Source organism: Capricornis sumatraensis, chromosome 3, assembly GCF_032405125.1.
Source record: "Capricornis sumatraensis isolate serow.1 chromosome 3, serow.2, whole genome shotgun sequence".
In the NCBI taxonomy this organism is placed as follows: Eukaryota; Metazoa; Chordata; class Mammalia; order Artiodactyla; family Bovidae; genus Capricornis; species Capricornis sumatraensis.
In genome coordinates, this window is record NC_091071.1 from 1,228,947 (window position 1) to 1,241,385 (window position 12,439).

Genomic DNA, 12,439 nt, shown 5'->3' on the forward strand with positions numbered 1-12,439 from the left:
CGGCCAGCTCTGCGCCAGGTACTGGCCCAAGCAGTGAGAGCAGAGCAACCCGGAGGGGACAAGGTCTCTGCAGGAAGACAGACGTCAGCCAAGCAGCAGGTCAATACTGGGGAGCCGCCAAGGGCTGCGGGTGGGCAGACGGGGCAGGGAGACGTATCGGGCAGCATGAAGCAGTGCAGACCCGGAGGGGAGATGGACAGGCACCGCGGCTACCGAGGACAGCACACGAAGGCCAGGCGAGAGCCCGGGAGGCCTGACCCTGACGAGGTGGCGCTGGGGGACAGCGTGGAGCCAGCACATGCCGGAGCAGGGGGAGTAGAGAGGGAACGTGGCTCTGGGGGCAGCACACGGCGCCACAGGGAGCGGGTGTCCCCGGCTGCCCCCAGGCCCTCCCGCAGTGAGGCAGCACGGCCGGAACTGCAGAGTCCGCCTGAGCAGGCCACGCCACCCGGGGCAGACCACGCCACCCGGGGCAGGCCATTTCCCCCTGAGTCCTGCTCGGTCATCACAGCAGTCCCGGTACTTGAAGCACCACACATTTACGCTATACTCTGTGTGCCTGATTCTGATCTTCACGCAAAGAGTGTGAGCTTCCTGGGAGCAGCACACGCCTCTTACTTTCTGTCACACCCCAGCACCTGGCACGGGGCCTGGGGCACAAGGAGATGACCAGCAGTGTGAACAGCTGCGCTAGACACAGGCAGCTAACTTCCCTGGATGCCAGTGAGCACGCCCCAGGGGCCACGGGGGGCTGAGCCAGCACCGTGGAGCCCAGCAGACGCGAGCCGCTCACCTTGACCGTCTGCTCCTGGTCTGCCCGCGCCTCCTGGCTGGCCTGGAGCTCCTGAACCTTCTGGTTCGCCTCCTGCCATTTCCTATCGGGAGAAGAGAGAGCACATGCAAAGACAGGCAGGAGGCGAAGCCAGCGGCTGCCCTCGCGCAGAGCTCTCCAGCACTCACACACAGATGTGCACACATTCCCACACGCTCCCTGCTGCGAGGAGGCCCCAGAGTCCCGGCCTCTGTGGCCTGGATCTCAGGGCAGGTGGTTAAGTCTAGACCACCTGCGAGTTCTCTTCCCAAGGTTCTCTCTTCTCCCCACAGTTCTCACAACGGAAGCTGCTGCTGGCCCAGGCACAGCCGAAGCCCAGGGCCCACTCAGGACTGCACATCCACGATTCACCAAGCGGCCAGACTGCCCAGACAGCACCTGGTAAGGCAGAGGCCGCCAGCTGCAGGAGAGCGTGTCTCCACCGCGCCTCCAGGTGAGCCTGGCCACACTGCATTGCCTTTGTGCAGAAGGCTCCCTCCCCCAAAACGTCCTTTCCCACCCACATCCCCCCAGCCCCAGGCATGTCCCACACAGCCTTCAAAACCCAGCTCAAACCTAATACCTTCTCTGGAAACTCCCGCCAACCAGGCACCCCACAAAGAAGAGGGAAGAAAAGACTGTTCCCACTTCTTGCTCTTGGAACACGTGAAACAGAGCTCTGTTCGGCACTTGCTGTCCCGGCTTCAAGGTCTCAGGGCGTCCCCCCAAGCCTGTGGACGGGGAGGGCAGCACATGCAGGGTGCTCACGGGACCCCCGAGCTTCAGTGCATGAGACACTCGTGGGCACTGGGCACTCAGGCCACGGAGGCCACACACAGGACAGCAAGCCTGGTTCTTGTGCCCAGATAACAAGTGGATGTCCAGCTCAGTGCCCGCCCCAGCAGGCTTCAGGCTGAAGGCGTCCAGGAGGACAGATGGCCAGGCTCGCCTGGCACAGTGGGGAAAGACGCCTGCTCTGGAAGTCGGCAGCCCTGCCACCCCCCACTCACTGGTGCTGCAGGGCCAGCTGCTCCTTCAGCTCCTGCTTCTCAGACTCCAGGCGCTTCACCTGCATCTCCTGGTTCATCACGTCCCACTGCAGGTCCGAGAGCCTCCCCTTTAACGCGGTGATGGTCTGAAAGTGAGACGCAAGCCACTCACCCTCGTCTCCAGCACAGGCACGGAGGGGAGCCTCTCACACGGAGACTCAGGGGCCAACGCTCTCCCGAGAGCCGGCCCCCATCCAGCCCGCTCCTGAGGGCCCGGACAGAGCCAGCTCCTCCTTCAGAGCCCGTGACCACCCCTCGAGCCAAGCCACGATGACAGACGGCCTCAGGCATGAGGACGCTGCTGGCCACGACAGGCGCAACCGCACTGGGCGGCCCCGCACCTGCTCCATCATCCCTCCCGCCGCATGCACGCAGCTCCGGTCCTCGGCAGCGCCGCACACCCCCCTCCACGCATGCTCTCTCTCTCAGCCTGGGTTCCTTCTCCAACTGCCCCATCCCAGCTCTGCAGGAGATGCCACCTGTGAAGCAGCCAGACGCCCGCCAAGAACACAGGAGCGGGGGCGGAGGCTGTCCTCAGGACGAACGGGAGCGGCCCGAGCACCGCAGAGCCTGACACGTGCCCAGGCCAGACGCGGTCGCTGAGGAAGGCAGCGTCGGGCTGGCCCACGGCCCGGCCCCGGGACAGTGAGCCCACCAGGCAGACACGGGCACGGACCACAGCCTCCCCGGACAACCTTCTGGTGATGGAGCTCCACTGTGGCTGTCCCGAGGCAAGAGGCCACACCTCCAACAGGAGAGCCAGCCCGCAGGCGCACCACTCTAAGGTAAGAAGGGAAACCTCACCCCATCAGCCTGAGGGCCAGTCGGCAACCTATAGCCTGGGGGCAAGAGGGCGGACCGACGAACTCGGCACGTGAGCAATGTCTGCAGGGGCGCCGAGCAGGCACGGCAGCCACAGCAGGCCTCACCCCCCCAGCCAGGGCAGCGCAAGTGCACCCACACGGCCCCCCACAGGCCCCGCAGAGGCTGACGGCAGGGCCAGGGGCTGGGGCCTACCCTCCTAACATCCTGCATGGATCCCTTTACTACGACAATCAATCTGGGACTCAAAAAAGAGAATGAACGTACTAAAACTGTGTGACAATAAATATATCCTCTGACAACTTCCTGAATTAAACACAGGCGTAGTGCTGAATACTGCAATCAGACACCCACCCCATGGAGGACAAAGCTGAGGGGAAGCCCAGCCATTAGCAAGATGACCTCAGAGCACAAGCGTCTACACCAGGCACCGTGACAAGGAAACACAGTGGGTCGGCGGGGTGGGCGGGGGGTTTACAGCCCTGGATTCAGACCGGGGACGCGGGCGCTTCTCCAGGGGAGTGAGAAGAGAGAGCAGCAGGCTCCGTCCCCACTCGCCACCACCTGCGCCCTGCCAGGGCCCAGCGCCGCCCGCTCTGCAGCCTCTGCCCGACACGAAGCCACGTGCAGGACACCCCGGCCCCGCCCCCGCCCCCGCCTGCAAGGGCCACAGGGAGGCGCACACCGGGGCAGGGGCGGGCTTGCCTCGAGGCAGTCACGGCGCCCCTCCGCCAGCATCCACATCAGAGGACAGGTGTAGGGACAACCATAACAGGCTCTCCAGCATGGCCAAGGCAGAATAAGCTGGAGCCCGCTCCCAAGATCTACCAAGCAGAGACACCTACGCGGAGGCAGAGCATCAGTGACCCCAGGCCCCTCGGCAGCGTCTCCTCCGGTCCCTCACGGCACCTGCGACCTTGAGCGGCTCATGGGAGGGGCAGGAAAGGCCGGCAGTCCCAGCTGCACCACCAGCAACGTTCGGGCCCTGGTTCTAAAATGCATCCAGCCTTCAGCTGGTGGAGACAGGACTCCAGTTCATCCATGTTCTGGCTCCACAGAGATTCTCAGATGCTAATAATCAAAGACATGGAAATCCAGAGGCAGCTACTTACATCTTCTGGGGAGGGGGGAAGTATTTCCACCCGTAACAGGGGCGGCTACAGGGAAAGCAGAGCAGGGAAAGCAGAGCCCTCGGCAACATCCGCTGACGGAGCAGCGCAACAGGCAGCAAAGGCCAGGAGGAGCCCCGCGGCTGGCGGTCGTGTAACACTATCCCACAAACCCCTGGGCTCTGTCCAAATGGAGCCATTCCACAGAGACAAAACGGGGACGCGCGCGAAGCTATGCGCCCCGCGTGCATCTGTACCAAGATGTGTGTGTATAAAAAGAACCCCTGAAGGTGACTGAAAATGGATTCATCAACCACTAAAAATCATAATTACAAAGACTAAAAAAGCATTCAACCTATTAACTGAAAACCACAGAATGGAAAATTAGTATTTTTACTATGATCACACCTCTGCAAAAAACGCAGGCAGAACAGAACCAACCAGGGACACTAGTCTGCAGCCACAGCTGGGGGCGGGACCGCTCCACTCTTCCCGAGAAGCGGCGCCTCCGCCGCGGCCCCTCACCTCCCCGGCCTCGGCCAGGCCGTCCTCCTTCTCCCGCAGCTTCCTGCCGGCCGCGTCCAGGCTCTGCTGGCACAGCTTGTGCCGCTCGAGCTGCTCCTTCATCTTCTCCTCCGCCTCTGCCTCCCGCTCCTGAAGCTGCCGAATGCGCGTCAGGAGCTCCTGGTTGCGGTCCATCTCGCGCTGCCAAGAAGGATGGGCCTGGTGAGGGGAGCCTGCACAGGCAGGCCCCCAGCTCCACCCTCAGGACAGCACCGAGACCCAGAGCAGAGCCAAGCAGAGCTGAACCCAGGAGGCCGGTCATCAAGTCCACAGCCACCCCAGGGCTGGAGCCGAGACCCCTCCAAGGCGAGCGCACGCCCCGCAGCACACAGGCACGCCTCACAGAGGCCCCCCGGGAGGGCACATGGCACGCACCACCCCTGTCACTGACCGCTGCGCATGGGAGGGGATGAAGCACAGAGATCTCAGACTCCACCCTGGGAAGAAGCTTCTGAGCTTGGAACCCAGCAGCTTCTTGATCACACATAGGCTACCGTCACGACCAGCCGGCTGCCCCCAGAGAGCGGGGGGCCAGGCAGCAACAGGCGGCACGGGCAGGAGCTCGCAGACAGGAGCACCTGACCCTGGGCCTCGGCTCCCACAAAGCCTCAGAGCCACCCTGCACTGGTTCCCGCCAGGCCACGCGGCTCGCCCTGAAAGGCAGATGCAGAACTCAGACTCCTCACTCTAACGATCCCCGGAGGTCCCAAGGTTCCAGTGTCGGCCAGAGCTTACCCTTAGCCCAAGAAGCCAAGGGGCCACACAGTGGGAGCCAGAGTCCCAGGGGCAAAGGCACCAAGCCCTGGTTACATGGAGCCCGACGCTCTGCTGACCTCTGACCTCAGAAAGCTAAGCGGCAAAAGCTCCCACCCAGACCACAACGGGGACGCCCTGAAGCCAGGGGACCTGCCACGATGCCGGAGCCGGGGCTGCGGCTGCGCAGGACCCGCCCAGCACATCACAGAGCGGGCGGGGCACCTCTACCCCGGCTGCCAGTCCCAAGTGCACCCCCGACAGTCTAGGCAGGTCCCCAGACCTCGGAAATGCCACCAAGATTCAGGTAGAGCACTGGACCAGAAAGCCTCTGGCCCCGTGCTTTCCCTGAGGGCGGGTACTGGCGCCACGCTTGCACTTATTGCAAACCCCGGTGAAGTGCTGTTATCAAAGCAAAGAAAGCATGGAATTTATGCACTGAGTAAAAAACCTAGCATCTCCTCTGGGTAACGGGGAGGGCGGGGTAGGGGGTAGGGGGTAGGGGATAGGGGTGGCGGGGAAGCCAAGGCCAGCACAAGGCAGCCCCTGAGACCTGGTGACCAGGTGTGCAAGACCCAGCCTGGGCCTCAGGCTCTTATGCAAGCTGGTGACTCTCCTGCCACCCTCAGGCCACCTGGCATTCCTGCCAGACCTGTATCCCAATTCTAGCAGAGAGGGCAACCAGGCGTCCAGCAGAGAGTGCCCACCAGCGTCTCCTCAGGCACACAAGGCTCGGCAGCCAGCCCTTCGTGTTGCCTTTGCTAGGGACCCAGGACACACCCGAGAGCCGACCTGCAGCCTCGGGTGGCCAGGAAGCCAGGGAGCACCTGGGCTCCAGCCGAGGGGCTCTTACTTCCCACGGTCAGGCAGGCCTGGAGCAGACCCGGCTGAACCCACCTCGTAGTTCCTGGCGCTGGTGCTGGCCGCCCGCTCCAGCTCCACGCGAGCCCTCTTGTGACTCAGCTCCATCTGCATCTTCTCCCGCTCCACCTGGATGAGGTGCGACTTAGACCGGATCTGCTCTGCTCGCTCCTCCAACTGACCAGGTCCATGCAAAGGAAAGACGGATCCTCAGCAGCTGTGCCTCACTCGAGCGAGGCGGGGGGCTCAGCACTTCCTCACTGAGCCCCCGCTCCCCGCAAGGCCCTCACTCAGCCCTGAGGAAGGAGGAGCGCCAGGCCCCCAGGTGGGAGAAGAGAGCCAGGAGCAGCAAGGGAAGGGGATACAGGACAGAAGAGGGAAGTGTGTTTTCAGGTGGCCGTGTACTGGCTTGTTCATTTTCTGTGCTGTTTAACAAACTACCACCAATGCAGCAGCTTGGACACCCATAAACTGGCTACCAGTTCCGTGGATCAGACAGCTGGGCACACACGGCCAGCCTCTCTGCCCAGGGAAAACGACCCACAGGCTGAGGTCCACACGTCGGCAGCTGTGCTCTCCGTAACTCGGGAGCCTCCTCCTCTTTCCCGTGGGCTGGCAGACCCGAGCGGCTGTCGGCGCCCAGAGGCTGTCCACATTCCCGGCCACGAGGGCCTTTCCACCCCAAAGCCGACAAGAGAGAACCTCGCACGCGGGGAACCCTTTTCCTGCCTGCCTCTCTGACTTCTGTCTGATCTCTGGACCCAGATTTAAACCATTCAGCTGACTGGGTCAGGCCCACCCAGGCACCCTCCCACCTGAAGGTCAGCTGGTCGGAGCTATTCCGTCTCACTGCAGAACACCACGGCCTCAGCTCCTCCTCAGTGTTTGACTCGGTGGGAGAAGCTGCCGGGGCCTGGCAGTCTGGGGCCCATCGAAGCCTTCCTCTCGCAGAGGTGAGTAAATAAGGGGGCTGGAAGCGCTGAAGGGCCTCAGGAGACACAGCCGACAGCACCGCAGAGTCACCGACCGCCGGGGCCTTGTCTGCAGGCGGGCTAGAGCCCAGCCATTCTAAGATCGGCCTGCAGTCTAGCAACACAGCATCTCAGGGGCACCTAACAGAGATACAGACTCTTAGGCCGCGCCACCGATGCCGAATCAGGATCTTCCTTTTAAAGGCATCTTCAGGCGATTCATACGCACATTGAAGTTCAAGAAGCACGTGTCTCATTCTAACCAGGGACATGTGGCCGTGTCTGGAGACACTGCCGATCATCCCCAGAAGGGGCGACAGTCTGCGTTTGCTCCCGGCACCTGGTGGGGAGAGGCCAGGGATGCTGCCAAACATCCCACAAGGCAGAGGAAAGTCCTGTAAACCAAAAAGTTACCCCCCAAAGTGTCAGTCACGCCACAGGTGTGAAATCCCGGGTGCAGAGGAGACATCTTTTCCACCCTCCCCCAACTTCCTTTGGGAGCTAAAGCCCACCCTTTCTTTACCCCTGGGATGTATTCTCTCATTTCAACTCCCACCTGCTGACATTTGGGAGCTCCTAACTCAACCCTCCATCAAACTCAGTCTTCTTGTCTCACTCTGAGTCTGAAGCTAAGGCCCAGCTTCTTCAGAGGATGGCGGGACCCCAGCCCCAGGTGTGAAGGTGCCACACAGGGGTCCCAGAGACACAGATCCACTGGCCACACCTTCCTGGAGCAGTGAAAGGAAAAGTATTTGAAGGAAAGTCCTATTTGTATGTTTAAGCCGACAGTGACACACAGCACAGAAACTGAACTTTACAGTGAAGCCGGGGCGGGGACTAGCGGACAAGACCCTGCTCTCTTTCCAGACTCCCAGACCTGCAGCTGCTCTGTCCCCTCGCCTGCCAGGCAGGCAGGAGAGAGAGGGGCCGCTGACTGGACTCCTGAGACAGGACACGTCTGGGGTCAGGGTTCCAGGCAGGTCCTGCGCCCCACGGCTCTCATCAGCTCACTCTGGCTACAGCTCTCGTTTACTGACCTCCCACCTGGGGAAGCTAAGCTGTTCAGGTCAGAGCTGAGTGGGAACTGGGACCTTGGAAATCCCAGACTCTAGTTCCAACAGGCCAAAAGTTCCCAGAGAGCTGCATCAACAAAGCTATAACACTGTTTTAAACCAAAGTTGCCAACTTCATATTGTGCCAGTGAGCAAAACCCAAGGGGGGGAAGAAAAAAAAAACTACACTCTATTTCCACAACGATTTCAAAAAAGGTGTTTCAACACCAAAAGCAAATATAAATGACCTAATTTCAGAATAAAGAACAGTCCATGCCAAAAAGGGGCAGTGAGCAACTTAGCTCACCAACAAATACAGAGTAAGTAACTCAACTATTCAGCCAGTGAATGCGTACACACACACAGCCTCTGTCGTGCCACACCAGACATGGGCTCATCAGGGCTCCCAGAGCAACAGAAACTCCTGGCTCATCTGACACAGGGCCCCAGGGCAGTCACCGGCAGAAAGGCGGCAGCGGCACGGCCAGCATGGACCGGGCAAGGGACTCAAGCAAAGAAGCCAGGCACCGCCTGACGCAGCCCCTACGGAGGGGCAGGGGCCGGGCCAAGGCTCGACACCACACTCCCTCCCTGTGTGGACGCCACGATCCCCGCCCCATCGAGCACTGACCCCACGGCGCACCAGAACCTAAAGTCCTTCAGGAGACCTGAGCCTTTACAGACATGTGCAGCGAGCACTGCCGAGCACTTGAAATAAAGTGAGATGAGACGATAATGAAAGCAAAAGTGTGAAGATGACCCCATGGCAGACCAAAGCCAAGCTGTGCAAGTGGCCTCCCTAGCCTGAGACCATCTCCTGCCCTGCCCTCTCTCAGTGCCCTGCCCTTCCTGCCCAGCTGACCAAGAACCTATCCTGACAACACAGCCTTCCTATGTGTTACACCATCAAGGAAGCCAGCAGCTGGCTGCACCATTCCAGCGGTCACAATCCCAGGCAGTTTAGGATTTTATTCCTCAATTAAATGAGCTGGCTTTCCAATCCTACCTCTAGTGTCTGTGAGCTCACAGTGGGAGTGCAATACTAAATAAACACCAGGCCCACTCTGCGGTGCTATTATCTCAGGCTTTTGAGTCAGGACATCTCAGGGCCAGACCATGACCTCTAGCTATCCTCCAGAATATGAATACCCGTGTTGGAGATGCGGAAGCTGGCCAGCTGGCCTCCAGGCTGAGGCAACACTGGCCTGCCTCACCTACCCTAGCCCGATCCAGCCCTACCTGAGGACGGGCGTCTGCCCGGAGGCCCCGGCCCAGCACCGCTCACCTGCATGCTCTGCTGGTACTGCATCTGCAGAGAGCCTGGGGCAGAGGTGGGGCCATCCAGTCCAGATCCTCCCTCCACGCGCTGAGAAATGAAATTGTTCAAAGACCTCAGGGTGGACAGGACGGTGGTGTTCTCCCCCAGGTCTTCCATGACTATCTCCCTCCTGGAAGGAAACAACGGAAGGGTCACAGCGAGCCTTCTGATGGGCCATCACCACTGCCCGCTGCCCGGTCAGAGGGTGCCTTTGGGCAGCCCCACTCCGCTAGTGCTCTCTGAGTCCTTAAAATATTCCAGCATCTGTAACCACATCCTTGGGAGTTAACTAGGAGCCTGTACCTCCAGTTTCTCAGAGAGGAAGTGGAGGCATAAAAAGACAATATGCCACCAAGCTGCTGACCATCAGAGTGCTGACCAGGACAGATAGTGGCCCCCACCATGAGGTGTTCCGGAGAAGGCAATGGCAACCCACTCCAGCGTTCTCGCCTGGAGAATCCCAGGGACGGGGGAGCCTGGTGGGCTGCCGCCTATGGGGTCGCACAGAGTCGGACACGACTGAAGTGACTTAGCATGAGGTGTTCAGCAGTCAGGTGGCATGCCTCCCACATAAGCACTCACAGAAAGCCTAGCTTCCAGGAACCAGAAACAAAGCACCCCACAGTGGCAGCAAGGACGACATCCATGGCAACGCCAATTACAGGCTGACCATAACGTCGCTAGCGCTTTCAACCAGGCACCACAGAGGAAGGCGCCCGCCGCTAGTAAGCACCAAGGCCGGTGGGGCCCGTCTCCTCATCTGAAAACTGAGGGCCCCACTTCTCAAGGCTGGGAGGATTACAGGGCCCAAGAGAAGGCTCCAAACGCAGATGGCACAGCTATCGCCACACAGTTTAACTGTTACTCTGCTTGTAAGTTCACAGACGGCATCGCGACCCTCAGAACGAGCAGATGAATTAGGTCTTCTTGAATATCATCTTAGAGGTGAGGCTTCCAGAGTTACAGAACTGAGATGGAAACGTGGGTCTGTCTGGCTCTAAGGTCGACCATGCTCTACAGGCCAAGATGTGAAGGCTGAGAAAAAGCAGCAGCGAAGAACCTGCATCCCCACACCGGTGCTAATCCCAGCCTCGCACCAGGCAGTCTACCAGTCAGAAAGAGTGGAAGTGTCCCAGCACACTGAACAGCCAACAGGTGTGAATTCCTCCAGGTGCATACCATGTTCCTCCGAGGCAAGCAGCCAGCTCTCACCGATGACCCCAAAGTATCAGATGGAAAACACCTGGCCTCAACCTACTCCCCACCTCCAAAAAAGTGAAGAATCTTGGTTTGATTCTGAATTTCCCATTTAACAAGAACCTTGACCTTGTGCACTGGGATTCCCTGGTGGCTCAGTGGTAAAGAACCCACCTGCCATTGCAGCAGACCCGAATTTGATCCCTGGGTCAGGAAGACCCCCTGGTGGAGGGAATCGCAACCCACTCCAGTATTCTTGCATGGGAAATCCCATGGACAGAGGAGCCTGGTGTCTAGTCCATGCAGTCGCAGTCAGGCATGACTTAGCAACTGAACAACTGGCCTCGTGCACGCAGAGCCCGTTTTCTGGAGGCTGTCCTTTCCACTCTTGTGCAACCCAGCTGTTCTCTCTACCTCTCCTTCATACCCACGGAAAATGAACTGGCAGAGAGACCAGGGAGGGGCACTCGAGTGCTGTGAGCCTGACAGAGAGACACGGCCCACGTGGAGCCAGGCAGCAGCACTCTGCTCCAGAGGGCGAATCACTCCGTTTGACCGGGGCCATAACACTTTCCCGGAGTTGGTGATGGACAGGGAGACCTGGCACGCTGCAGTCCATAAGTTGCAAAGAGTCAGACATGACTGAGCGACTGAACTGAACTAATACTTTTCATCCCGTGATGGGAAATTTAGCCAATATACCCTCTTCTCAAGACAGCAACCCCTGTAAGAGCTGATGCACCTTATACACAAGAATGAAAAGACCACATGCATCTTCACCTGCCTGGAACCAAGCCACTCCGTAAGGCAAGGGAAAAGGCGGCAGCTCAAATCCATCCTCTGTACCCAGGAGACTCAGGTCTTCCAGAAGCCTCACCTCTGGATGTCAGCTGCTCTGGATGAAACCCCGAGCTGGAGCGCAGAGCACCCTGTCTCTCTAGTGCCCTCCACGTCCTGAGGGAACCTACAGACACGAGGGCCCTCACCACGCGCAGCACCACTTCACAGCGCCCCGGGGCACTTCCGCTGGTCTGCCGAGTTCACCGCTCCTCCGCCTGCTTTCTCCCAACTTACAGAGAGGAAATCCAAGTGCCCGCCCCACCACCCGCCAGGAGTGCGACTCGGGGCAAGGCGCTCCCCACCCTCCCGCCGGGTTCCCCAGGTGGGAAACGAAGCAGTGGCAGCCCACGCTGGCCGCTCAGGCGCAGGGGCGCAGGCGACGGCGCGGCCCACCCGCAAGGAGCCGAGGCAGGGCCCCTCTGTCCGCACCGCGCCGTCCTGGGCCGGTGAGACGAGGGCGCCTCGCCGAAGCCCCTCTCCTCCGAGGCCGCCTCCGCCCCGGCCGCTCCAGCTCCTCTCGGGCAGGAAGTCCTGGGGGGCCCCGCACTGGACGCCCCGGCTCAGAGGACAGAGCACGGAGAGCAGAGGCGGGCCCAGCGGACAGGGGGTGCGCCGGTAGAAGCCCGGCGGCCCGGGTCTCAGAGAAGGAAGCGGGAACGCCGAGGGCTCCGGCTCGCAGCCCCCGGGGAGGCCCGGCGGGCGGCCCCCGCCTCTCCCCTGCCCGACTCCCGCCGGCTCTGCTGGGCGCCCGCCCCCGGGAGCCCGGCCGGTCACCTCAGCGCCTCAGCCTCCCTGCAGCCGTCGCCGCCGCGGCTCGGACCTCCCTCTATCACACCCGAGCCCGCGTATCGCGAGACGTGCGCTTGCGCTCTCGCGAGACCTGGGCGGGACTGGCCGTAAAGCTCCGGGCCGGCGCCCCGACGGAGGCCGAGGGCTCAGTCTCCGTCCCGCGCCCGGGGTGCCGCGGCTCGGAGAACGCTCGGAACCAAAGGCCGGCCCGCGGGACTACCTTGGTGCCCCTGTGCGCCGCAGGCCAGGCTTCCACTGGACGGCTGTCTCGCAGTCTTGTGTGGAATAGCACCGCCCAACGGT

General features: G+C 60.9%; 1 protein-coding gene across 1 annotated transcript in view; it reads right to left on the reverse strand.

The window, feature by feature from the left end:
• Positions 1 to 12,150, reverse strand: part of MAD1L1 (mitotic arrest deficient 1 like 1) — a 239,278-nt gene extending 227,128 nt beyond the window's left edge. The window contains exons 1-6 of the mRNA XM_068968152.1: positions 12,122 to 12,150; positions 9,278 to 9,440; positions 6,006 to 6,146; positions 4,317 to 4,496; positions 1,822 to 1,946; positions 794 to 875 (exon numbers count right to left, since the gene is read on the reverse strand). Of these exons, the coding sequence (XP_068824253.1) occupies positions 794 to 875; positions 1,822 to 1,946; positions 4,317 to 4,496; positions 6,006 to 6,146; positions 9,278 to 9,427 (678 nt within the window). The 5' untranslated portion in view covers positions 9,428 to 9,440; positions 12,122 to 12,150. The remainder of the gene's footprint in view (positions 1 to 793; positions 876 to 1,821; positions 1,947 to 4,316; positions 4,497 to 6,005; positions 6,147 to 9,277; positions 9,441 to 12,121) is intronic.
• Between the last annotated feature and the right edge of the window lie 289 nt (positions 12,151 to 12,439).